We start from the raw sequence: 26,231 nt of genomic DNA on the forward strand, positions 1-26,231 counted from the left end.
CAGCATTGATGAATATGTTGACAGAGATCTCCATTAAATTGTGAAACTCAAAATTAAATTACTTTAAGTCTCCTGGTTCTATGTAAGACAATGCCACTTTGTGTATCCATTAATGTAACAGGTCTTAGTAGATATCATTGGTTTCATTGTTATGGCTTGTTAACTTTAAAAAGGCTTCACTGTGATGTTTAAAAATGAAAAATCTCCTGCATAGAGAACGCCAGTCTGGTGAACTGAGTTTGGCCATGCACTTCTCCTTGGCAGTCACATACGTTACTGAAGCTCCATCCTACCTACCATATGGAGCTATTCATGTCTGTCTTACCTGGGCTTTCAGCTGTAATATAGTGCAGCCCTTACCCAGCTAGCAAAAGTTATTAATTTCTTCATTTTCACCTGTCTGTGATATGATGTACCTTCCATCTCAGGAGAATAAGAAGCAAGCACCAACACTATCCTTTTATTATCCTTTTATGCAGGAGCTTGTGCTGATTACATATATGAGCAACAGACTTAGGACACCCTGCCCCAGTGTATCGGCATTCTTCTTAGTTACTTCTCTGTGGTGCTGTTATGTATGTAATGTATGTAAAAATGGTGTTGTGTATAACAGTTTTGGGAGCCAACCAAAAGCTGTTGCTGTTCTTACAAATTTCTTGGCAGCGGGAGTTTGTGTTTCTTTGGGGAATATTCCCATTCATTTTATAATGACAGTGATTGTCTAAATTTGCAAGAAAAATGAAGTTAAAATAATTATTGTTTAAAAAAATCTGCAGAAACTATTTGTTGAGGCAAAATTTATATTTTGAGCTCAACTGTAGTTTTGGATTAGGTAATTCAGAGTTGGCACTAATTCTGAAAAAAAACATTGAGCTATGAAGTACAATAGGAAAAAGCCCAAGAAGCATGAACAAATGCATACAGTGTCTCCTAATGTAAGTGCCTGGCTCTTTGGAGGCCACCAAGAAGTCTACAGTGATTGACGTGCATTCTGGCAAAGCTTCTTCCCCCCCCACAGCCCCCGCAACTGTGTTGAAGTCAGTCAAAGTGTATAGACAAAGCTGAGTGAATACCAGTTTCCCCAGTACAGGGGCTATTTTTTCAGGAAGTCTAACTCAAACCAGATGTTTTGCTTAGACCTAGAGTTTGTTGCTGCCAAGCATCTCATCAGAGGTCAGAGTTCTGGGCTCAGGGCCCTGCTAGAATTCTTTCACAAATTGCTATTCGGTGAGGTTTTAATCCTAATGGAAAGAATAATGTGCTTGTAAAATCTGCAGTTATTACAAACACAGTATACATATTGTGGACTTCAAATGACTACATATTTCATTCCCATAAACAGGGAATGCAGATGAATGCAGTGTGTAATAGTTTTAGACATTCAAACTTAAACCAAGTATATAGTTTATACTACTGTTAACCATTTGCATTCTTAACACTCCTGTAAAATTAATAGTAATCTTGACTAGCAATTGGCAGCTCAAAACAAAACTAAAAACCTCCAGCACGTTTTGACTTGTAAGCTGTTTCCTGAAGTAAATAGGAAACCTTACGCTTTTGAGAATGTTCAAAAAAACACTCAGCTAAGGCACTAGGTTTGGCACAGTTTGTTTCTTTCCTTCTTTCATTTTTTTTCTGTCTCAGTTTTTAAATAGCTTTAGAGCAACATTTTATGTTTAAGCTAATCTTACTTCATACAGCTAATTATCCCCAAAAAACATGGAGTAGACTGTATATACTTCAACTTAAAAAACAAATGCTGGTGATACAAAGTGATAAGAACAAGAACTAGTGATGAAAAATTTCACTATATTTTATCTTCCTGTTGGAGCATTGTTGATAAACTGCTGTGATTCTACTGAAGTGAAGTTTGAGAGTAAGAAAAATAATCTCAGCTAACTTTGCTAGGGTGCTGCAGCCTGAAGCTGGAGAAATGGATCTTGATGTAGTATGAAGATTGAGATTTTGGATATCAGAAATTAATGTGTGCTATAGAAAACAGTGCTCCTGTGTGAAGTTGGATGATGTAATTGATATCTGAGTACAGTGAGGCTGTAGTGATGAGTTGTTTTAAGTTTGATGTTGCAAAGCATCTTAGTTTTCAAGGAACAGTGCTGAAGAATCATCTATTTTGCAACTTTGATAACTCTTCAAACTTTTAAAGTCTTAATTATGTTCAGTTATACTTAATGTAACTGTGCTGCTTCATTTCATTCTAATTTGTGAATTTTACATGTCATAAATGTGTTTTAGTTTTGGTGAAATGTGTAATTTAAGAAAACAGTGGTATCACTCAAAAGAGTTAATATTATCCCATTCACGTGATGTTCATAGTGATAGTCATGCTGGGAAGAAGTTAAATATGTATAAGGCAGTATGTCTACGTTAATGCTCTAAATTTACAGACATGCTGAAGTGTTCACCTACCATGCAATTTGTTCGGTGTTTTTTTTTTTTTAAGTTACTTGCTTATAATAAGAAAACTGCATAACGAATGTTTGCTACAGTACAGGTGTTGCCTTTCTGGGCGGGGGGGGTGAATCTTTTAAATAACGATATAACTCTTCAGTAAGCCTCCCTATTGGCTAAATTTGTTTCATGGCATTGAATGTAGAGATTTGTGAAATAAATCACTACTACATCAGTCTGATTGTTGAATAAGAAATTGATGAAGCTGGTATTTGGACAGTGAGCTCATTTTCAGAGACAGTATACATTTTTTCCAGAGAATATTAAAAAAAGAGCTTTGTTCCTGCTATATTTTTTAGAAAGAAGAATGTGACTAAAGTACGATATGGGTAAGCTTCTTTTCCATTATTGTGTACACTTATATAAATAATATTATCCCCTTGGTTTATTGAGTAAATGTGGCTTACATTTGGATGTACAGAACTGAATTAGATTGAGTAGATTATAATTTTTAACTTTATTCTGTTAGAATCTGTGTTTTGATTAACTGAGACTGTTTCTTTTGATTAATAAATACCTAAACCACCATAAAGACATACCATTACTATTGTGAGTGGGATGATCTTGGTGTAAACTGCTGCCTCAAGGTGAGAAAGCGAATATTAAACATGGAATGAAATTAATATGTGCGACTTAATCATTCAAATGCAATAAGAAAAAGTGGAGACAAACTGCAATCTTATAAGAGAAGCTCTTTCATATTAATGAGTTTCCATTTGCCAATAATTCTGTCATTTGTAACTTGAATCATTCATCACCCCTGCAAATGGTTCTTTCAAGATGTTATTTGCAATTTTGTCTTGTGTTTTTGTCCTTGATGTTGTGAAAATGACCGTCTACTGTTACAGGAATGAAAAGAGATCTCATTCAAACATCTTTTGTGTTTCCACTTTCAGTGAAAAATGTTTTTCAAACCTGCAGCTGGTTATTTCTGCAGGAGTTCCCACTTATATTCAGGTTTGATTGACATTTTGAAATGGCAGCTTTTCATGAAAAGCTGTTAACTTGTAGAATTTGGTTATGGTACTAAGACAGACTGACTTTGTTCTACTGTTGGGGCCTGTCCAACCTAAACACAACCCTGCATCTGAATTTAATAGTGCTACTCAGCACAGGGAGCGCAAGCTTTTTTCTTTTCTCATTTTTCTTTTTTTTTAATGCTGGTGCTTTCTGTGTTTTTGAACCTGACCTGATAGGTACTCATCCTGACATCTTTTCTGTCAGTAATTAAATTAATTGGTATTCTCTTTCTTTCTCACTCTCCTGGGCTAGCAAGTTCGCTAGGTTGCACTTCCATAATTTGAGTGATGGAATATATTTTCATTTTACATGTTGAAAATAAGTGTAAAATGTTTTTTAATGACTGTAAAAGTACTGCAGTGCCTGTCTTAAGATAAAAGTGACTATCTGCTGCCTTTAGTACTATTAATTTTTGACATTTCAGGCATGAGGGCAAGTTTGTGGTAATAACATCTTCTGAACAATGATTATTGATTTTCTAGTCAAAAACTGAGAAAGCAGTGCATAACATAATTATTCTGCCTTCGTCTTTACCGAGTTGGTCTTAAATATTCTGCCAGAATGTTGAAAATGGGAAAGGGAGACATTCTGCAAAATCAGCTCTGTGTTTCTTGCCAGGTTCCTAAATAAGAATATAAAAGTACCCATATACATTAGCAGAGAGAAAAAGGAGTATTTTAACTTTGAAACAGATTACTATTTACACAAGGGAACTGAAAAAAGTAGAGATCCAGGCATCCCAGCATCCATCACTGATGTCTACTGTTGTTTTATTCAAGTGTGAGAGTAAAACATGGGTAATATTTGGGGTTTTCCAGACATTAACTGAACAGTCTTGTAAGAGTAAATTTGTATAATTTGTATGAGGGAGCATTTGAGTCCCTCATTGAGTATTTGTTTTATAAGGAGGTGAGTAATAGTGTCATTGATTACAAGTGATTGCTCCTTGTTGAGCTGCTGATTGATTAAAAACTTATTTTCTGCATACCATCGTTAGAATTTATGATCAACTGTTCTCTTAGCTGGCTAATTACTTTAATAAAAAGCTTTTATAGTTTTGGGGTTTTTTTTTACCTACCATAGTGATAGACAAATTGATATACTTATCAAACCCCATGCCATTGTAGTTCGTTTACGATGCTGAAATTGTAATGTAAAATATGTCTTCCTTATGCTGTCTCTGAAAATGTTCCTGCCATTTGCAATATGGCACTGGTGCAGCCCCATTTTGGTTAATATGAAAAACCATTTGTGTTCTTGCTGTGAAATAAAATATGATTTGCTTGATCCTATTTTTTTAAATGATCTAGACTAAGTGAAGGTTGCTGTTTTCTCAGATGCCTGTTATGTAGTTTTTAAATTTTTAAAATTAACTTTTGAGTACCAACCAGAAGATAAAATTTATGTTGATGAACCAGTGCTTATAGTTCTGCACTATAATTTTGAATGAATGCTTGCAAGCTTTGTGTGAGCTTTCAAAGTAAAAGCAAAAGCATCCCAGTTGCCACCCAGACATTACTGTTAAAAACTAATACATGCCACCACTATTCCTCCCAAGCAAAGACAGGATACATGGGTACAAGCTTTTCGGTATACCCTTAAGGTCACTGTGAAACACTAGACCAATTGAATTAAATGGCAAACTGCCCACTGACTTTAAATGGAGCCAGGATTTTGCCCTTTAACTCTATCAAGCCCTAAGGGCAAGCAGATTTCATTCTTAAACAGAGCAAACATGGCAGTGTTTCAAAGGAAAGTTGAACTGTTGTGAAGTTTGACGGAAGCTGTGCAAAACTCAGAGAGCAGCACGGGGCCCTGCATACGGGGTATAGGTAAATGGCTACTGACCTGTTGGATGCAGTGGAAGGTGGTTACTATTTTCAAATGCTGTTTTCCATGTCATTTTCTATAGGAAAACTTTCTTTTCATGTGTTACTGATTGCAAATGAACATTCTTCATTTAAAAATGAGTAGGAGGATAGAGAGGGAGAGACTAACCAATGTGCTGCTGCTTCACACCTGCGCAGAGTAAAACAGGTTATGACTCTCCCAGCAATAGGACTAAACATTTTAAATTGTTAACTTCTTTTTAAATTACATATTTAATGGTAACTATTCCTTCTTTAGCATTCGGTGTTAAATTTTCAGTAGTGTATATGGTCATTTCATATGGTGTCCTTTTTTTAAAAGAAGGATCTGTTAAGACAGAATGTGTATCAGTAAATAACAGACTGAAACTCTAGAATGATTTGCCATCATAGAAATCTTGGATTGCAAGATAAAGCTTTAAAGAAAAACATTCATTTCAACGAGGTAAGCATACGTTTAGTGTCTTCAAACTTGTTTTACAAGAGCAAGTGTTATGCTTATTTGCAATGGTGTAAGTCGTGTATAATATTACAGAGCAAAATGAAAATTCTTTGGTGAGCCTGGACTTTTTCTGCCACATTTAATATCTGTGCAGAAGAATTAAGCAGCCTTGTAACGCTTGGATTTTTTTTCTCTCTGACTGTTTTAAGTTATGATACTTTATTTCAATTTGCCTTCCTCAACTTGTATAGAAACATTGCTGTGAATGAGGATTCTCATACCTGTTTGCTCCCTTAAGTTTAGCATAAATTCGGACATGACAAAACCTCATAGTAGGTGGGCTGATAATCTTGGACGTTCTTTGTTAGTATTAAAACCCTCCACGTTTGTTAGGGTATTACTCCCCACCCCTTCTTAATTCCTACTGTGCAGTAGTCCATTTTATTTTAATTTGTCTGATGGATGCAACTATATATTAATGAAATGGAGAGAGGAAGTTAAGAAAATGTTATTTCCATTATGTCCTCTTAAATTTCTGTCTCTTCAGTGGAACAGGTTTATATCGGTGACAGGTTCCATTTACTTCTAAATTATAGCGAACTGCTACTTTTAATCTTAATTAAGGCTGTTCTAAAGCATCATTCCTGAACATGCTCTCAGTCTTGTCTTCTCAGAAAGTGTAAGTTGGCAGGTTGCCTGCTGTCTTCTGTCTCTGCAACTGTTTCTTTCTATGGTGGTGTATTAAAGCCATGTTGATGAATGCTGTATGTATATGTTATGATGAATGACTATTTTAGGGATAATTCACATAAATCTTGTTTTGCCATAACTTTTCCTTACTTACCTGACAGCCATTTTTAGAAGTGCTTTGAGTAGCACTGTTAAAGAACGCAGGTATTTTGCTGAAAACACTTGAAAGGGTGGGTAGGAAGGGTAATGGTACAGATTTTGGCCTGAAGTGTGGGCAACATAGCATGTCTGTGCTCTTTATTTTCATAGCATTCCTTCTCTCTGTGTACACATCATTAGACTGTCTTTCTGTTTTATCACATCCTGAGATCTGATTCTATGTTGCTATTAGGTACCATATAATTTCCCAACTCTATTTAGTAAGCCACTATGCTTCTACCATAAACTGTTCTGAAAAGCCAGTGTCCCAAGTAAATGGCATATCTTAATGTGTTGTGGAGTTTAGTTTTTCAGGGCTTTGGGAAGAAGTGTGCTAAGGCTTCTATCTCTTTTGAGTGTCTGCATCCTGAATTTTAGAGATAGTTTTCAGAATGGCTTTGGGGGGCTCGTTACTTTTTTTCCTTCCAGTCATAAAATGAAAGGTATATAACTAAGACAAATAGAAAATAGATTAATAAATGAACTAAAAATATGAGTGCTTTATGAAACTTTTGAATCAGTTGGAAATGAGAGTAAATTCTGGTAAGTGCAACAGTCTTCTTAAAATGCCACTGTGGATTTACATTTCTGATAGCTGAAGAGACAACAAGCTGCAACTGGGCTCGCTTAGAATGTTCTTGTGTGTGCAAAGAAATTTTGTTGCTAAAATTTCAGGCTGTTGCATAATATAATTTTTGCATAGCAATCTGCAGAATTTTCCAATTATTGGAGATGTCCTAGTGCTGTAGCGCTCCAGAACTCTTTCAGTGCCTAAGACTTGCAGACAGAATTACAGATTGAGAAAATACATGTTGTAATGCAGTGAGGTACAGCATGAGCAGATGGGAAGAGAAAGAGGAAGAAATTCTCCTGAAAAATCTGAATGATGAGATCCATTTCTTAAACATGAGAATCAAGTGATGGAGAAGACAAAATACTAGAAGACATCTGTACATAAGCCATCATGAAGAACATTACTAGTTGTAGCTGCTTGTTTGTTCCAAGTATAAATTTCAAAATGGCTGATGTGGCTAGGATTGTTTTGTCTTCCTTTGAGAAAGCATTTTTTTTTTTTCCCCAAGAGGACATAATTATTTCTTTCATGTGATGTGACACAATTTAGAGTCTATGTGAAATGTTCTCATTTTCCTATCTGTATTTCAGTATACTTTGGACCATGTTTCTATACTTCATACCCATAGGTTGTCAGTGTGCATATAACAAACCATTTGAACATTGGTTTCCAGTTTTCTTTTAGAAGCATACATACAATAATAAAATGCTTCTCCTCATAAATCTCATGTAACTTAAAAGAAGGAAGGAAAAAAACAAAAAACAAACACCAAAACCCCAAACCAAAGTGCAGGCCATTTTTAATTTTTCCACATACCTGTTTTACAAAGTCAGTGTTTTAGGAATATTCATAACTGAAACAATTTTGGAGCCATTCATCCTATTTGGTTACGCATGTAAGGTGGTCTAGTTGATGTTGCTAGAAGTTAAGTAGCACCAGGAGAACTTGGAATCAGCTTTTGGAGTAATTTTTTCCCACTGCTAGGATTTGACCACACCTGTGGTATTAAATAGCTTTGTCTTCCAACTTCTGATCCAGACCTTAAATCTGTTAGTCTGAGGGAATAGCCTAGTTGCATCTAAATCTTGATTCCTACTTTAGAAAATAGCTTATGAAAGAGGGCATCTTAATTTTTATCACTGAACTGGGCATACGAGCACTTCCTTTGGAACAAGATATGATGGATTCAGTTACAGCACTTTTTTAACTCCAGCTGTCATAACTAAGACAATGGCTTAGTGAGAAGTGGTTATTAGCTAATAAAGTGAAGGTTATTTAAAGCTGTGTTTTAATTGTTTCCCGTTCATGCATGGGAGAACTCAAAACAAAGATATGAGGGTGATTGTAAGCTGACCCTGGACCGTGCAATTAGAGAATGTAGCAATCAGTGCATGTACATCATAGAATATTGGAGAAGCAATATGTATGCTGTTTGCTCCTGGTTAATGATGCTCAGGTTGCAGACAGGAAATGAAGACTTGTGGTCCTTTTCATTTACTACTACTTTGGTTTAAGAGAAATTACTAAATTCTTGTGGTTTTGATTTGTCATCTGTAAAACTGGGACTGTTTTCAGGTACCTATATCTCAGGAGTGTGAAGTTTAAAGTTTCTGCAGTGGTTGTGCATGTGTGGCTGTGGCTGGGGATGTTATTTCCATTCTAATTTCACAATATCCTAGCAAAACCAGAACTATTACTGTAAGAAAATACCTCCCATAAGTTCTGTCACCTACAGGTCAAAGTAGTCTCAGTAAGTACACCAAAACCAAAAGTCACTGCTTTGTATCTCTGCACTACCAGCTATGCATTTTCTGCCACTGAAAGTTTGGAAGAAGTTAAGAGTACTTTTAATGTTTTACAAAGGGACCTCAGAGTTTTTGAGAATGCACTACTCTAATGTGCAGATTTCCTAGACTCTTAGGAGCAGGATCTAGGGAATCAAAAAGTGGTAGCTAGAAATTGAGGTTCAGTGACTATTTTGCTCTTAGTTGAAGGATGCATAACTAGAAAAATACCATGTGTTCTTGTATACAACAGCTAGTTGATATGCCTTTTCAGGTTGCCTAATATGCCAAAAAAAAGAATTAATCTAAACCCGTTTAAAAGGTTGTCTTCAATTACTGGTAACTTAAACCTGAATTACTTTGGATTTTACTTTTCATCCTCAAAATCTTCAACTCTTTACAAGCCCTCAACTGAAATGATCTCATGTTCTAAAGATGACTGAATTAGAGTCAGTTTAGCATTTTTCATTGCTTATGACACCGAGGCACAAATTGTAGAACTTCGTCTAACTGGAGTCTGTGTCTTTCGTGATGGGCAAAGTCATAGACATGTTACTTTAGACTAATAGCATGTTCTAATAATGTCTAGCCCTAATTACATTTATACTGTAAACCAGTCAAATTTCTCTATATTTCTGTATTCAGATGGCTAACAGAAATGAAAATAGAACTCAAATGAGTACAGAAGCCTGTTAAGCAGCTCACCTCCCATTAATTTCTTATGTACATGTAGAATTATTTGTATTTCTAAATGTATAGGAAAGAATATTGAAACACTAAATGAATGATTCAGCTAAAACCTCTCAATATTTACATCTATTTTGAAACAGAAAATTATATTGCTGAATGTAGATTTTTAAACTTGTATCAGAACTGTGTGTGTTCCAGGTGCGGCATATAAACTTGAGAAGTTTGCTACAGTAGAAAACCAGCAAACTGAGATTTGATAAGCTTTCACGTAATCTCTGAACTCTGATCTCTTTCTGTTGTGACATGATGCTCACCCCCTTTCAGAATTGCAGCTAGCCCTGATCTGCTGAAAGCATTATATCCTTGCCTATGCGAGTCAGAAAGCAAGAATCTTCTGCCTGGCACTGAAATGTACCTGAATACAGAGCAGTCTGACTGTTGCAATTAAAACACTCTCGTATAACCTTTTTTAACCTGCATATCAAATGCTTTTTAAAAAAAAAAAAATTTTTTTCTTCGAATGTGGCCTGTCTAGAGGTTTTCATTTGAAATAAGCTAAGCTAACAATTTTAAGAAGAAATAGTTCTGGCTTTGTGATTGAAGAGCATTCCAGACAGCACAGAATCACCTGTGCTATTACTTTTTAGAGTGCATTTTCCTCTTCACACTATCAATTGCCTGTGTTTTTAAAGGGTAAAAATGAAGTGGTTGCCTGAAACTTTTCCCCTAATGGAGCTTCATATTTTGTCTTCCTTGAACTGTTCTTAGTTTTAACTGTCATACGAAAACCTAACTATTATTCTAAGTCTATTGAACTATCTACCATAGCTACTGAAAAGTTCCGATCTCCTACCAGATTCTTTTTGTCTTTGCTCCAGTTGAGTAAACTTGGAAACATGTATTAGCGCAATTGTCTTTGGATGCAAGAATGACTTTGAACCTTAGGTGGTACACGCTAAATCTTTCTGTGGCTGAGACTTGCATTCTCAGTTATGTCTTGCTGTGAGATGAGTTTTTAGGCAGGGAATGGCATTAGATGTCCATGTATCCTTCTTTTCCATGGGAGGAAAGTTGCTTGGGCCAGAGTTAGAGAGAATGACTTGCCAGGCATAGCTTGTTCCTCATCTCACTTTTATTTGGATTCCCTCTGCTCCTTGCATCAGCCTAGCCAGCCACATGCAGTAGGCCTCACTACAAGACTTGCACTTGAGCTTTCTTGCCGAGTTTTGTGTGTTCCAGAAGATGAAGCTTGGCCATAGCTGATCACAGGTGTATCAGTTGTCTGATTTCTGATCAGCACAACTTCTGCTGGTGTGAGGAAAAGTCCAAAATTTGATGCCTTTATCTAGGTTATTTAGAAGAACAACTGTCTTGCTGTTTTTAAAATAGAAATTCTTACAGAAAGAAAAATCCAATAATAGATTGTTTTCCATATTTAAAAACTCTGGATTCTTGCAGTATGAGTAATAATTTCCCAAAGAAGACACACATAAGACCTGAATAAGCCTGTCTAATCATTTAGTTGATCCATCTGGTACCTCACCTATTAACTCCCTGTCCTGCAAAGGATAGATAAAACTTCTATTGAACTTCTTTCCTTAATTAACCTAGTGGGGCATCAGCCATTGATTTCAGTGGAGCAGGCCTTGATTCTGTATAGGTCTTCACCTTGTAAAGTAAAGGCATACTTACGCAAATGGCAGGAAGCAGACATAAGTGCTGCAAAATCAGAGATGGTTTTAATTCCCTTCTTACTCAATGTTGTACCAGCTTGCAGTTGTAAAATGTTATGCGAATAGAGAACTCTATTCCCCTTACCTTACAAACTTTAGCAAAACCAAACCTGAGGCAGTACAGGGTTTTTTTGGACTAAATGCTTTTATAATTAAAATGCATAAAGGTATCTGGTTTTAAAAGAGTATTTTTAGGTGTTATTAAATAATTAATTTTTAAATACTTATTTCTTATTTTGTTATGATTTCCCAAGCTTGCTAAAGCTTGTTTTGATTAAGCCTTAGATTCTTTATAAAATATTTTGCAAGGGAGATAGAGGTCAGTCTTTCAAGTGAATGATGGCATAATCTGTGATCAGATTACACATTTGCAGTTCATATATACTGTAGTTAAAAGCTCTGACTTTGTAAGTAACTTGTAAACTTTGTAAGTCAGTAACAGAAATGTAATGATTATTTACAAATCTTCCACTAGAGAATACCTAAGAAAACTTCATGTTCCAAGCAATTTTTATTAATTTGTTGCACCATGGAAATTTTTCATACATTTACAAATAATTTAAATAATTTATTTTTGTAATGTTTTAAAGAAGCCTTTTGAAGGAATTTCCAGACCTTGAATAAAAGTAAGGGATACGTTATAAGGCTGCAGATCAAAACATCCATCGGGGAAACTGGGAAAAGTGCTCCTTCATTTGTGCGTTTCCCTCCTACCTGCTGAGATTTTATTGGTTTAAAAAAATATGTATATGGTGAGAGTACTCAGTTGTTATTTCCGTATACATGCACTTTTCTTGTTTATGCCATTCTACTGATTCATTTTGGTTTCTCACTTTTTTGTATTATGCTAATTGCTTTACTAGTGATGATCATATGCTGTCAATAATGATGGTGGTTCTGAAATGTTTCTTGGTTTTGAGAATGAGAGAAATGTTGGTGTTCTCGTTCAGTTGTAAAAATTGTTATTAAGAACCTAATTTTTTAGTGCTGACAAGTTAGTGCAGCTAATTTATTATTTAGTCCTGTCAACTTTTCAACCTCCAATGTGCAAGCATTTTGCTTGTGCTATGTATGTAGTAGGAAAAGTACTAAATATATGTTTTAATGCAAATTTTGTTAAGCTTAGTGCAGAGCAGATTTTTAAGAAGGCACCAGTTTACTACATCGTAGGGGTTTTTTACGAATTAATTTTTATGCGTTTGCCTTAAATATAACTTGCTGTTGTGTGTAATGAGTGTTGCTGAAATTGGTTTCACTTATCAAAGATATGAATGACACAGTGGATGCTTACATATTCTGCCTGTCAAATCCATAAACGTTGGTACTGAACAAACTTCTGTTTTCTCACGTTTCCTGGTTTTCTGTCAGCTTTCAGTCTTCCATGGGTCATTCAATAAACACTACCCTCGGTGACTTTTTCGAGTTGCCATATGTCAGTCAAACTAAAGTGCATGGTTTTTAGTAAGCGGAGAAAATAAGATTACTTTATTTGAATTTGCCTGTGTCTTCTGCAGGACAGTGCCTTGTGTTTTGTTTAATTTTTAGCTTATTTGTGCTTTCAGCTATGCAACGGAAGAGTTTGGGGATGCAGGGGGGCAAGTGCTTGATGAAAGCAAAGGAAGAGCCAAATAGAAGAGAAGGAGATAACTGAACAGTATGATTTTAAAATATTCTTTAATCAGATTCAAATTAACTGATCTACTTTAAAAAGAGGCTGGGGTGGGAAGGGGGGTTGATGAAAGTCAAATTACCTAAAAGCTTTTTCCAGTAAGCATTTCAGGAGCTGGTGTTACATTAAAAAAAAAACAAACTTTCTTTCCTCTTAGTTGTATTGTGACTAACTCTGTTGGTATGGGATTTAAAAACTGGTGAATGTCATTGTTTGGCACATACTTTTTTTTTTTTTTTTCCTAATGCAGGAATGGATGTGTCATTGTATTAAATATATTCTTAGTGCATTTTTGATGTGAATCACTTGGTGTAGCAGTTGCTAATTGTGTTTGCTAATTTTGAGAAAGCCAGTGAGTGTGAGAAGTTGCTTATATTAGAATTCCAGGATACAATAAAATATGTACCAACTGTATAAATGTTTCCTTTCTGGAAAATGCCCTTAAATGAATTTGCATTTTTCTTGTAGTTTTTAATAATATTGCAAGTACCATGTTCCTTGTTAGAAATGAGTAAGAGGAACCCCAGCTTTTCTTCAGTGGACCTAGAAGTGTGTGTGCTTACATAGACTTTTACCAAGCTCCTCACATCTCCTGGGGGCTCCCCTTGCTCTGAGTTGGAACTTTATACCCAGGAGTTGCTGTTCTGCACCCATCTGCTGCAGGGGGATGGATGGTCCCTGACTGAAGACTAAACAGAATTCCCAGAATTCGGGACTCACCTGGGGTTCATAACTTCTGTCTTGTTCTTCTAGAAATCTATTATTCCTTTCCCCCCTCTTCCCTCTGTCAGTGCATTATCTTTTTTTTTTACTCTTAAGCACTTTTAAGGAAAATCCCTAACTGAATTTGTTGACTTTCAGTCATGTGGTCTGTGAAACTCTACTCCTGATGGTCCTTGCTTTTATCCTTCTGTAGTATTGCAGGGTATCCCCTATATTTGTGGAGCTTTCAGCCCCAAAATACAGTTTTGGACTGAAAAAGAAATATAGGCTCTCTACCTAGCAGTTTGGATGATCACCTTTGCTACTTACTAGAAAAAGAAAATGTCCCACTGAAATCTCCAGGAGTTATGTGGTTGATTTATAATTGTGATTCAGACTGTTGCCCCTTAGTCACATAACAATATGCGTTGGAGTAAACTGGTACCTGCTCTGGAAAGAAGATATAAGTCATCTTTTGCTAGCTCGCTCATGTCAAAGAAGTTAGCTTTAGAAATCAGACATGTTAGCAACAGGTTTGAATTTGTGTAACAAGCTCAGCAGTATTACTGCTTCTGTTAGGACACAAGCACAAGTAAATATAAGATGAATTCCAGCAACTTGTAAGTAAATTGAATCATTACATGATCAAGTGTGCATTTTTGTTTTCTTTTTTTAATGTCAGAGCTTGACAGACTTTGTTTTTGTTTTATCATTTTCTTTGAAAATATAAATCCATTTCTCTCTCTTGGGATATTTCAGTAATAATAATATACTCTTAAAATAAACAGAATTTGGATTTTTGAAAATAAGAAATGAGTTAGACTTAAGTACATAGGATAACAATATATCCTATAACAATATAACATTTGGAGAAACCACAAACAGTCTTCAAAAGAAATACTTGGAGTTAGGTCATTTTATCAAACGTCAGAGGGACAAACTTGTTTTCTTAGAATCTAACTAAAAGGGATTTTCCAGAGGATGCTAGAGATTAAAGTCACCCATCTCAACTTTCCAGCATTTCCACCTGACGTGTAAGTTACATTTTAATTTTTTTCTAATTCTGCACATTAAAAGGTACTTATCATTAGACTGTGTTACATTAGTCCTGCTGTACTTGTTATTATACATCAAATGTATTGCTTAATGAGTACATTTTTCTTTTGTGATTTCACAAGCATTTGAAATGCAGCTGATAGTATGTAGGCCACAGCACTAGTAGAGAATGTTTTTCTCCCTTTTTTAAGTTATAAAATGTTTTTATGGAGTGAATCTCTGTAAAATAATATAGTTTTGAACTTTGCTTAGGATGTGTTGTCCCACCTAATTTTTCATTCAGTTAATGTCATTCAGGCTACACAGTTATACTACTTTTTAAAGAAAAAAAAAAAGGGTTGTTTTTTCCAAAAGGTAGGTTGGCTAGTCTAACATGCCAATATTAAAATTCATGGATGCAGAAGTTAATGGTAGGTACCAGCAAAATAATGTTTTATGACATGTTAGAAGTGTTTCAGGATTTACTTAAAACAGAAAAAATTAAATTGCATTTACTTCATTGAAGGTTGACTTTTGGATTCAAAGGACAAGTGAGGTATAACTTGACCAAAAAACAAAATAGAGCTGTCTGACCTGCAGCTCTGTCTTATTTAGGATGAATGCTGATCTTGTTATAATACTATAATGTTCAGTCAAGAACATGCAGGTTGCTGCCCAGACTTGAGAACTCTACCCTTCCCCACAGCTTTGTGACCAGCATCATTAGGTCATGCCTGCACTACATTTGTAGGCTCTGCAGAGTACGAATAATTCTTGTTCAGCTGCATTGGAAGGTGCCTTGCTTGGCTCTTGGGCTTTGTAAAGTAATAATGATGCACAAACTGGCCATGTCGATGTCTACTAATGTTTGTAAATGTAAAATAAGTATTTAAGGACTGCTGTGTGTTGCAGTAGAATTTTAAGCTGTTTGAATTTGTCTTTGAGACATGCAATCATGCCATATTTTCTGAAATTATGATTTTATAAGTGACCAGGAAAAGGTTACCAAATGCATTATAAATATTTGTATTGCTTTAGTATGGGGTGGGAGGCAGTGGTGGTTTAGGTTGCCAAAGGTAAAGAGTTTAGAATTGTAATTCCTTCATGTAAAAGCTGCTGGTTAGGATTGTTCTAATCTAGCACTAGTAATCTAGTGTTTAGTGTGTTTGGTCAGGCAAAGTTAGTCAGTGTACTGGTCCACCATCTATGCTCATGCAGACTGGCTAAATACAGCTTCCAGGCTTTATGTGAATAGTGGTTCTTTGACTTGATAAACTTGTCATGCTGATGACAAGTGTATTTTTATAGGGTCTGTACTGCGATACTGCTAGAAATAACTGAGTCGAGAGGCTGATTAAAATACAGCCTTCCTTTTATGTACACCAACAGATTTTTGAAACTGAAAAATGGCTTTCAATTGCAGTTGTAGTAGCACCCTCTCAAAGAACAGACAGGTTTTTAGTCATGTTAATCATCTCCAGTGAGTGTTCATAGCTCTTGAAACTGAGCAAAACAAGAAGCCTGGCTATCTCCTTTGTATCATATAAAAAAAAAGACGGCTGAAGTATTGGGATATAATAATAGGACAAAACTATTGTATGCATATAGACAGATGTTCCTAAACACTGTTTCTTAGGGTTAAACATTCTGTGCCATGTTTAATGAAAGCACATGAAATGAAGTTATAGTGACTTTTAGCATAGGTTTGGAGAATTTGGCCCAGACTAATATTGAGTTGTAATCATGACTAGAAATCAAAATAGCATCCCTTGATTTTCTTCCAGGTTCATGAATGTAAGTTACATTTGGAATAATTGGGATGCTTTTTATAAAAATATTAGAAAAATTGTAATGTTTTGATTTCATTTATTAGTCAACTACAATTATTTACTGTAGCAGTTTCAATTAATAGGGTAATTTAATTTTATTTATTATTCCATGCCTTGCTTTATAATTCTTTAGAAAACAAATACTAAAATATGGTTACAGTGCCCAATATTTCTGAGGCCAAATCAATTTCTATAGTCCTTCCCACCAAAAAAAATCAAGCCAAACAGATGTCTAAGTAATGCTATCTTCACAGATGCTATCTGTGAAGTCAGGTGGCTTTGTTTTTTGGAGAGTGATGATAAAAAAAGTTCACCGACTTGCAGTGGACATTCTGCAGTTTGTGACAAGTCCCTTATTTCTGCTGGCCTTAATTTCCATAGATTGGGGGTATCAGTCCTTTTTATTGCTTGGAGACCATCATACAAAATGAAGTCTTCTGCTCCAGATCTAGTGTTCCAGTAGTAGTATTCTGATGGTAGTCACTTATGAGTAACCTTTTAATAAAACCCTAGTGTTTTATTTAGGTGGTAAATTCAAAACTATGTTTAAAAATCATACCAAAGGACATGCTCCTATTTGTTGGACATAGCTGTTGGGGCACCTTGTGTGCTTGACTCCCTGTAAGCTTCTGGTATGAATGGTTCAGCTGGCTGAGGGAGCTAGTTTCTCCTAGTTTTGTAAGGGAAGTTGTGGGGGCAGTTGTGGTATTTGTTCCACAGATAAAGACAGTTAATAAATAAGTTATTCTGATTTAAAAAGGAGAGACAGTACTTAACAGTTTTATCAGGGACACCCTTGTGTATAGGGATGCATTCAGAGTTAGTGTTAGTATGAAAGTGTTTTATTATATCTGGAAGAATTTGCAGGGGATCAGCTGAATCAATGATCTGCCACACTGGTGTGTGGAGAGGTTGTTGGAGGCTGTGAGACACAATTCTGCATAAGCACACTTTGCAAGTAGCCTTGCATGTTGGGCTTGGGCGTTATTTGTGCAGGTTTTATTCTGTTGTGCTTAATGCAAAAGTTGTGAGGGATTCCTGTCTTTACAGACCTGTTGTAGCAAATTAGTATGGAAGTATGTGTGCTTCTAATAGTGTCTGAATAATCTGATACCACTCCAGGGCATATAAATAGTACATAGAAGTATGTAATATCATCTAACCTCTGATATTTGAGAAGAATTATTGGAACACTGGAAAACGCACTTCACTGTAAACGTTTCTGAAGCATAACCTGTTAGCAGTAGGAAGTCTTGATAATGGTATTGGGATAACAATGTTTTTAAGTAACTACTTTTAGAAACTAAATTCATAACACTTCTTTGTGCTTTGAATCAATGTAAAGAATGTAGAATTTTCTTCTTCATAGCAAAAGGAAGCTGTGATACTGAGTGGCTGCATCTTTGGAGGCAGATTTGCTGTCTGGAAAGTTTTCCTAGTGTTTGCAACTTAACAGCATTTACTAGCTGAATGGATCTTACTTCTGTGAGGTATTGGGAGCTTGAGGACTGTTTTAGTCATGCTGTCTTATGCTTATCCTGTTCTGTCATATCTGCCCGCTCACTTTATCTATGCCTTTACATAAGGGCTGTGATGTCCATTCCAAGTGGTACAACTCTTAAGTGATAATGGTAATAAAGAACAACTTGTGCATGTCTTGTTTTTTAGTGGTGATTGTTAAGCAACAATGAAGTTAAAGGATTAAAATGAGACCTGAGAACTTCTTGTCTTCCTGGCAAAATAAATAGTTGAATATTACAGTTTCTCCAAATTGTGTGTGCTTTATCATGTGAATTTTACACAAACTATTGCATTCACAAACAAATCTTCAGAGAAATGCCAACTTTGCGTTTGAAACTGAAGATATATGAGCACTGGTCTTTCTTCCACTAGCAGAGGTATTTCAGAATGCTTACCCTTTGATTGTGATACATCCTTTCCTTGTTTTGAGGGGAGCAGACTGGAAATAAACTCTGCTGAGTCAAGTCTCTTCCAAATAAATGCTTAGAAAGATGAGGCCAGATCTATGGATTACCTTCTTTGCTACACTCTGTGCTATAAGCCATTGTAGAGACAATGATGAATGTCTTAGTTCTGAATCATGTAACTGTATGTTATTCCTTCCGAAGGAATAATGTCTTAAGGAATGAGTCTGAAACCTAGCGAAACAGCAGACTACCCAGCACTCTGCCACAGAGTCTATATTCTGAGTAGTTGTGTTAGATCAAGACTCTTTTAGAGGTGGCCAAGAACAACTACAGTTAATGAACTTAATGTAACTTGTGAAACTATATGCTAATTACCTTCCAAGCACCTTGGAGTCAATAGCATTTCCTAAAAGCAGAAGGAGATTTTGAGTATTCTGCATTTTTTTCTCCTTTGACTTTCTCTGTTATAATGAAAAAAAAAATTGTTAAATTAGTATTTTTATCTTTATTTTTAATTTGTGATTCATCATGGAAAATCTAGCCCAGTATTTGGCAGATGTACTTGGCAAAGAAGAGAAAATGTGAGTGTTGTTTCTGAACAATTTTATTCTGGTTCTTGTACTCTTGTTACATAAATGCATCCTTGCATAATGGTGTGTGTGAGTTGGAAGCCTCTAGCTCGAGTACATTACCCAGCTGATGGCAGGAGGAGGGAATATATAAAACATCCTTACTAAGAGAAGCTGCCTCTTCAGAAAGTCAGAATAACAGAAACATAAGACTTCAGGGTGTATGGGTTTTGTTTATATTTTTTTTTAATTCAGAAAAGAAGCCATTGTGTTGTAGTAGCAACACATTAGTAAGTAGAAACTGACATTTGATCTGCAAAGCGTGCAAGTAAGTTTTGTGGTTGTGAGGCCAAGACTGTGTGCAGATGCCAGTACTTATGCATATACATGGATTTTTGCATGCAAACTTCATATAGCAGGAGTAATGTTAGCAAAATTTGCACTTCCTGTTTGTAAGTAACTTTGTTATGTGTTGCATCATGAAAATACATCACATTACCTTTACCTGAAATGAGGCGGCTGTGAAGTATGTTGCTGTAAGTTTTATGATTGTTTCAGTTGATAACCACTACTTCATGAACTACCAATATTAGTAGATTGATGCTGTTGGCACACTGAATTTAACTGTGAGTTCTTTAGAAGATTTGAATGGTTTAGAAGGTGAAACAAAGTAGTGGATGAAGTGTTTGGTGTCTTGGCTTGAATCCAGCTTGATGTCCTAAATTAATGCATCACGAAACCACAACAGATCAACCCAGATTTACATGAGTGACGTAGAGCCCTGAAGCTAAGCTAACATAGTGATTGAATTAGCTCCTGCATTTAGAGAGGCTTCTCCCTCCAGGTCAGACTTCTAAGCACTGATGGGCTTGTATATAACTAGCAGTTATAGATTGAAATATGCCTACATTGTGGAGGAAAAGAAATCTTAGAGCTTCAGAACTTTTATCTTTGACAAGTGTGACTGATTTTCTTTTAGCAGGAAAGAGAAGGGGGAAACACTATCAACAATAATGGAAAAACTGGAAGAATTTCCATTAGTGGTGCTTCAGTCAAGGACCTGCCAATCTTCCCAGAAATATCTGTTCAAAATCTGAAACATTTGTTGCTGCGGGGCTGATAGGTACCTTATGTACTGCCCACCCTCATACAATACCTGGCTTGTTCTTTTAGTAAATAACTGTACTGTAGCATGATGCTCATAAATAGGGCAATTTTGCAAATATTTGTGTGTGCAGGTGCAAGAGTACAGCATCTGCAATTTTTTTCTCTACCTTATTTTAAAAATATTGTCTTATTTTTAATAAAACATATTATAGGTGAATAAAATGTAAGATTAAAGATAAGACATAGTAATGCTTCTGTTCATCCACTACTTTTAAGTAATGATTATGTGTTTAATATATTTTTTTTTACTGTATTTTTTTAATAACTATTTCTCTGCATCATGTAATGTGAAGAGCACCTTATTCTGTGGATTTATATCATGATAAAGGTGTTGCAAAGAGACACTGGAGTACTTTTAAAAATATGTTCTACAGTTTGTTTTTAACTGGTACCCTCATAAGATTTTCATAAATTCCAGCAACTATTTTATTAATGTCAGTATTGTTTGCAGTTCTTATTTATGTACGCTTCAATATTTCAGTAACCTGATATCCACTTTTGTTTCTCAGCATGATGTATCACAGACTTTGCTCAAAGCAACACTGGACAGTGTGGTTGAAGAGTGTGTCAGCTTTGTAGGAGTTGATATTAACATCTGCTCAGAAATACTATTAAGGTGAGTCAAACATTTTCCTATTCCAGTAATTACATGGCTCTGGATCACAGAGTCTCTGTTTAGTCTGCCATCTGACTCAAGCTCAGCTGGAGCAAATGGCTCTTGTGTTAAACTTCCAATTACATGAAAGTGACATATTAAGACAGTATTTCACTGGATCATTAAGAGTCAGTTTTTAAGGGTTATTGTGATTCTCCAGAGTAAAACTATTCTTTGGGGAAAAATAGATATTTAAAAATTTTGAGCCAACACTGCAATTTTAGAAAAAGTTTATAATCAATTTGTATTTTTACAGTGAGAAAGGGATTTTCAAATGTACTTTTTGTCTCTTAGAAGGTATTTTTATAGGTACTTCTAAGTGGAACAGGTTGTAAAAGTTGGGCAAGGAAAGGCAAAAAGGAAAGATTTAAGGGGAAACTGGTGAAAAGTGTATCCCTTTTTACTGTATTTTTTTAAGTAATTATGCCACATTTACTTGGAAAATCTTCTGAATTTATTTCTCTTGGTTAGAAATTAAAGCTCATTCTCTCTTGCGTGTGTAGAATTCAGAATTATTTAGCTGAAAAGCTTCTCAGAAGAGCAGAAGTGTTGCTGTCATCCTCTGTAGTAGGAGAGGAAGAAAAAGAATGTCCATAATCTTGGTAGTGGCAATTATATTAAGTATCAAAGTTAGGAAAAATGTATTCCTGCTAACTATATTTATTTTAAAAATAACCCTTATAATAATTTCTTGAAAACATCTTTCCATGTTTTGAAAGAGGCTCTATTTCTAGTTTTGTTTTTCCATTTTCTTTTCCATATTCTTTTTCTGTGTATATAATCCTTGGTCTGACTCCTGATTTACCTTTTGTCTTACCTTCTTTCAGATTTAGATCAGCTCTTAGTAAGAACGCAAGCAGTATCTATTGGTAAATGAGGCTGACCAGCTTTCCTTCCATGAGTAAAAGCCTACTTGAGTAAAATGCAGTGGTTGAGCACTGTCAACTTTCTGCAGGGTGCAACTATATTGTGCATTTCAGCATAGGGCACTAGACAGAGGTGCTACTGTGTCTCCACAAAACTGTGAATGTGGAGTGACACTGTCCGGTCATGGTTACAGGTGGTAACCATGTTGCTGAAGTACTTTGGTCTAATTAACCTGGGTTATGATGCATGTGCTGCATCAAGTTCTGGATCTAACTTGATCCTCAGCAGTTCAATTCAGCTGTTCTGTGCAGATGCAGTCAGTCTTAAGTTTCCCTCACATGTGCAGTGTATGAAATTGTCACCCTAGCTAGGGTATACCATGAGTAGAGCTTTCTGATGCATCAAATAAACTTCTTGACAGATATTGCACATTGGAAGGATTGACAGTGCTACAGTACTTGCATTACTGCTGAGTACCGTGCTCGAAAGACGAGATCATCAGTGGAAAATTCTGTCAGCTCTGTATCACGTTCCTTTGTCAGTGTAAATAAGCTGGATTTCATAAAGTTTCTAAGAAATTTTTGGAGAAAATTCCATTCCTAATGGTTAATATTTTGTCTGTAGTTAAAGGTGTGTCTCTGCAATTTAATTCTGAGGTTTCACCACCTTTGGATTATTTTTTTAACTTTTGAGGATGAGAGTAAAGGAAGGATTTTTTTGTTTAGTTTTTTTTTTCCCTGATTATTGACTATTCTTGCCAGGTTTGCTGGTGGTGTTTTTCTAGAATCAGCCCATGCCATTCCACAAACAGATCACAGTTGCTGTTGACTTAAAGCAATGGCATCTGATATATAGAGTCAGATGGGTGACATTTCCTTCTCTAGTGCCAGGAGTAGCTGCCCACCACAGCTCTTTTCCCTCTTTCTATGATTAACATACTCCATACACAGAAAGTTGTACTCACATGTACATACAGAAAATGTGCAGCAAACCCACTGCTTCCTGAAGAAACTTTGCTAACTGCAGTTGCACTTCACAGGTAAGTTTTTTGCCAGATCCGAGTTGCCCTCAGAACAGCTCGTGCAGCCTGTTCCCAGCTGCTCTTTTATCTCAAGAGCCAGCTGAGAGAAAATGAACAAGCTGTGTGGATCTGTTAAACTGTCAGGAAGGCAAGAAACTCACAGCCACTCTCCTGCATAGCAGGCGTCAGCCCTTCATGTTGGGGCAAGGTGTCGTGGTACCATTGGAAGAGAATAGCTGAAAAAGGAGCTGTTTTCACAGGAACAATTTATCTGTCCTGAACCCTCCTCCCACATCGTTTCCTGAAGAGGGCGGCTGGGGGCAGGCCGTAAGACATGACAAATTGAATTGGCATTACAGAAATAGCCAACAGATCGTAAATTACACATCCCTGGCTTACTAGTTAGCTATGTGCAGAACCATATTGCTGTACTAAGTTTTGTTGACTTGAGTGGATTCCTTCCACAGAGCGAAGAGAAGGGATCCTTTTTGAGATATGCCTTTGGTCTGGGAATCTATTTGCAAATTTCTTGGCCTTTTTTAAGTTTTGTAAACCAGATTTTCTATGGTAATGTGTATCCTTGTAATGGATAACACTTGTATTAATCACTGTTCAATGCTAATAAGTGTATTCTTTAAACTTTTCTCGTAGACACATTGCAGGACTGAATGCTAACAGGGCTAAAAATATAATTGAATGGCGAGAGAAGAATGGACCATTTATAAACCGCGAACAGCTCAAGGAAGTTAAGGGTCTGGGTCCCAAATCCTTCCAACAGTGTGCTGGCTTCATCAGATTCAATCAAGAATATATAAAGACCTTCTGCGGGTAATAAAAATATTAGCTATCTTCACTAAATTATCAAAAATAATATGAGAAGTCTTTTTTCCCCTTCTCTGTTTTATATTCAGACTTGAGGACTCCTAGACCCTTGCACTCTGAAAGACAACATCTTCACAATTAAACTTCTTGAAATCAGTGGTTGACAATAGTTCTTTCTTTGAATAATCAGGGCTTATTAGCCTAGTACCCTAAGTTGGGGTTTCAGTAAGTGTTTAAGTTTAATTACAAATTCTGCCACTGAATTGGTAGAAGAAATTTGGCATGCCGTTGTGTCATGATCTGAGATGTTAAAACCTCGGTCTTGTGTTTCAGGCATAATTTAGAGATTTGTAAATTTGTTTTAATGTGGTAAAGGTTACTCTGCAGAATATGATGGTGGTAAAGTAGAGTGGATTTTCAGAGAGTTTAAATTCCATTACCTGGAGAGAGAAAGTTGAATAGCTGCTGAGGCTAAACTCTGTGCTATACTCCTGTGCCTAGCAAGCATGATGTGACTGCCTTCTGTCTCAAATATAGGAGGTGCTATCCCAAGTCCAGTTTGTCAACAGTGGGTCATCCTTTTCTTTGTCATCTCATTCCCTGTTTCTGTACCAAGCCTTTCCCTTTTGAAACCATTACTGTGCTCCTCCTGACCTGAAATCCTTCCTCTCCACAACTGAAAGTGCCCTTTCTAGGGTAATGTCTCTTCTGCCTTTCCCTTTTCTCCTTCCAACATAAAGAACTAAGAAAGGGCACAGTGGTAACACCATCCCCACCCCTTTGCCACTGACTCTTCTCAGAAAATATTTTCCTGGGAAGCACATGCTATTTTTTTGCCAAACCAATGCTCAGAAGCAATACTGTATTCCCAGTTGCTGCTGGCCAAACAGCACACACGTAACTTCCAGGCAGGAGGTAGGCACATTAAGACTGGCTTACTGCCTGGGTGGAAGGTATACAGATTGGTTGCCCATCTGGCAGGGAGACACACGCTGCAGGCCAAATGGTGCACACTGTAAGCACCAGAAGACCAAAGAAGTTGCTTTCAAGGCTGTAGATGATGGATAGGTCTTACACTGTACAGATCTGTTTTAGTGAATGCTGCAATACAACAGAGGAAGAAAAGGCTAATGCCTTTTTTTATTTTTTTCCCCCCCCAAAAAAAGTACACTGTTTAAGTGTAAATGTTTAAGAACATTGTTTTGGGGTTTTTTTTGCTTGCTGGAGCATGCTTCTGATGTTAGTCAGATTCCATAAAACTTGAGAACACTGTATAAACTGAGAAATCTGCTATAACTTTGGAGTTTGAGGCCAAAATAAAGTTCTAACACTGTCACCTCCACAACATTTTTTGTGGGCCCAGGTGACAGAACCAAAGATCTTTGAATTGGACTTGAGAAGGCTTCATTTTTGTTCTCTTTAATCATGTTGATGATTGTAGTGCACTGCATGAATTAATTTTTGTGCTTTGCACTTGGAAGTTAGCAAATAGTGGTTATTTCAAAAATTGATACAAAAAGAGAAAGTTATGTCTCCATTTCTGCTGATGATTAATGCCTAGGTAGAGCCCAAAGTGCAAGTGCTTAGTTCCGAGACTTTCACTGGGTTCTCTTTTGTCCTGCAAAAGCAGGAACCACTTGTGAATGTAGGAAAAAAAAAAAATAGGCAAGAAGGGAAACTTTGCCAGTAGGAGTCATTTGATGCCTTTGTATTGCATGTATGTACATCCTGAATATCTTTTACTTAAGAGAAACTTTAAGGGAAGAAGTTGACATTTGTAAATATGCTACACACACGAAGATAGATCTTTCTCTCCTGTATTCTGTAAAGTTCTACCAATGTGGGTGTCTGTTCGTGGATCTCTCTGAGACTTTAGAGCTTTTTCATTATCTAGCCAATTAAAGAAAACAAACAAACAAACAAAAAACAACAACAAAAAAAACCCCAATCCAAATGGTAACTGAAGCTAACTGATTAGGAGTCAGTAATGTATTCACTAAGTTTTAAGGAAAGCTGTATTAAGATACTTTTGTGAAAATAGTTTATCAGTTCTGAAATAGTGATATATTTGACCTTTAGCTTTCTTCTGTTCTAAGCAAATCTCAGTCTGAGTTCTTCTGATTTGAAATTTTTCATATTTTGACCTGGCCCATCTTTGAGCAGAATTCTTCAGAAATTTAACATAGGAAGTCAATAAATGTGATTTAAGGAGTTCTGATGTTTAAGCATTCACACACTTTCCTTGTTCTGTAGATATGCTTAAGATGCAATTTGCTTACCTAAAGATGGTATGAATAGGAAAATTTTACTATACATTTTTTAAATTTCAAATGATTCAGACTATTACTCAACAGTCAAGTATGAAAGTGTCCTCTCAAGATCTTTATCAAGTAGGTAAATGCTTTGTCCCGAGATGCTATCCAGATTGCAAATGATACAATAGGTTGTGTAGTGTTTTCTTTATAATCTTGTAATCATAAAGAAATTTTTTTATGAAGC

General features: G+C 36.1%; 1 protein-coding gene across 1 annotated transcript in view; it reads left to right on the forward strand.

Moving 5' to 3' along the window:
• SRBD1 (S1 RNA binding domain 1) overlaps window positions 1-26,231 on the forward strand; it is a 130,941-nt gene that overhangs the window by 86,958 nt on the left and 17,752 nt on the right. Inside the window, exons 19-20 of the mRNA XM_026846115.1 lie at window positions 20,877-20,983; window positions 23,562-23,738. Coding sequence (XP_026701916.1) covers window positions 20,877-20,983; window positions 23,562-23,738 — 284 coding nt within the window. The remainder of the gene's footprint in view (window positions 1-20,876; window positions 20,984-23,561; window positions 23,739-26,231) is intronic.

Source organism: Athene cunicularia, assembly GCF_003259725.1.
Source record: "Athene cunicularia isolate RWA chromosome 3 unlocalized genomic scaffold, athCun1 chr3_part1, whole genome shotgun sequence".
Classification (NCBI taxonomy): domain Eukaryota; kingdom Metazoa; phylum Chordata; class Aves; order Strigiformes; family Strigidae; genus Athene; species Athene cunicularia.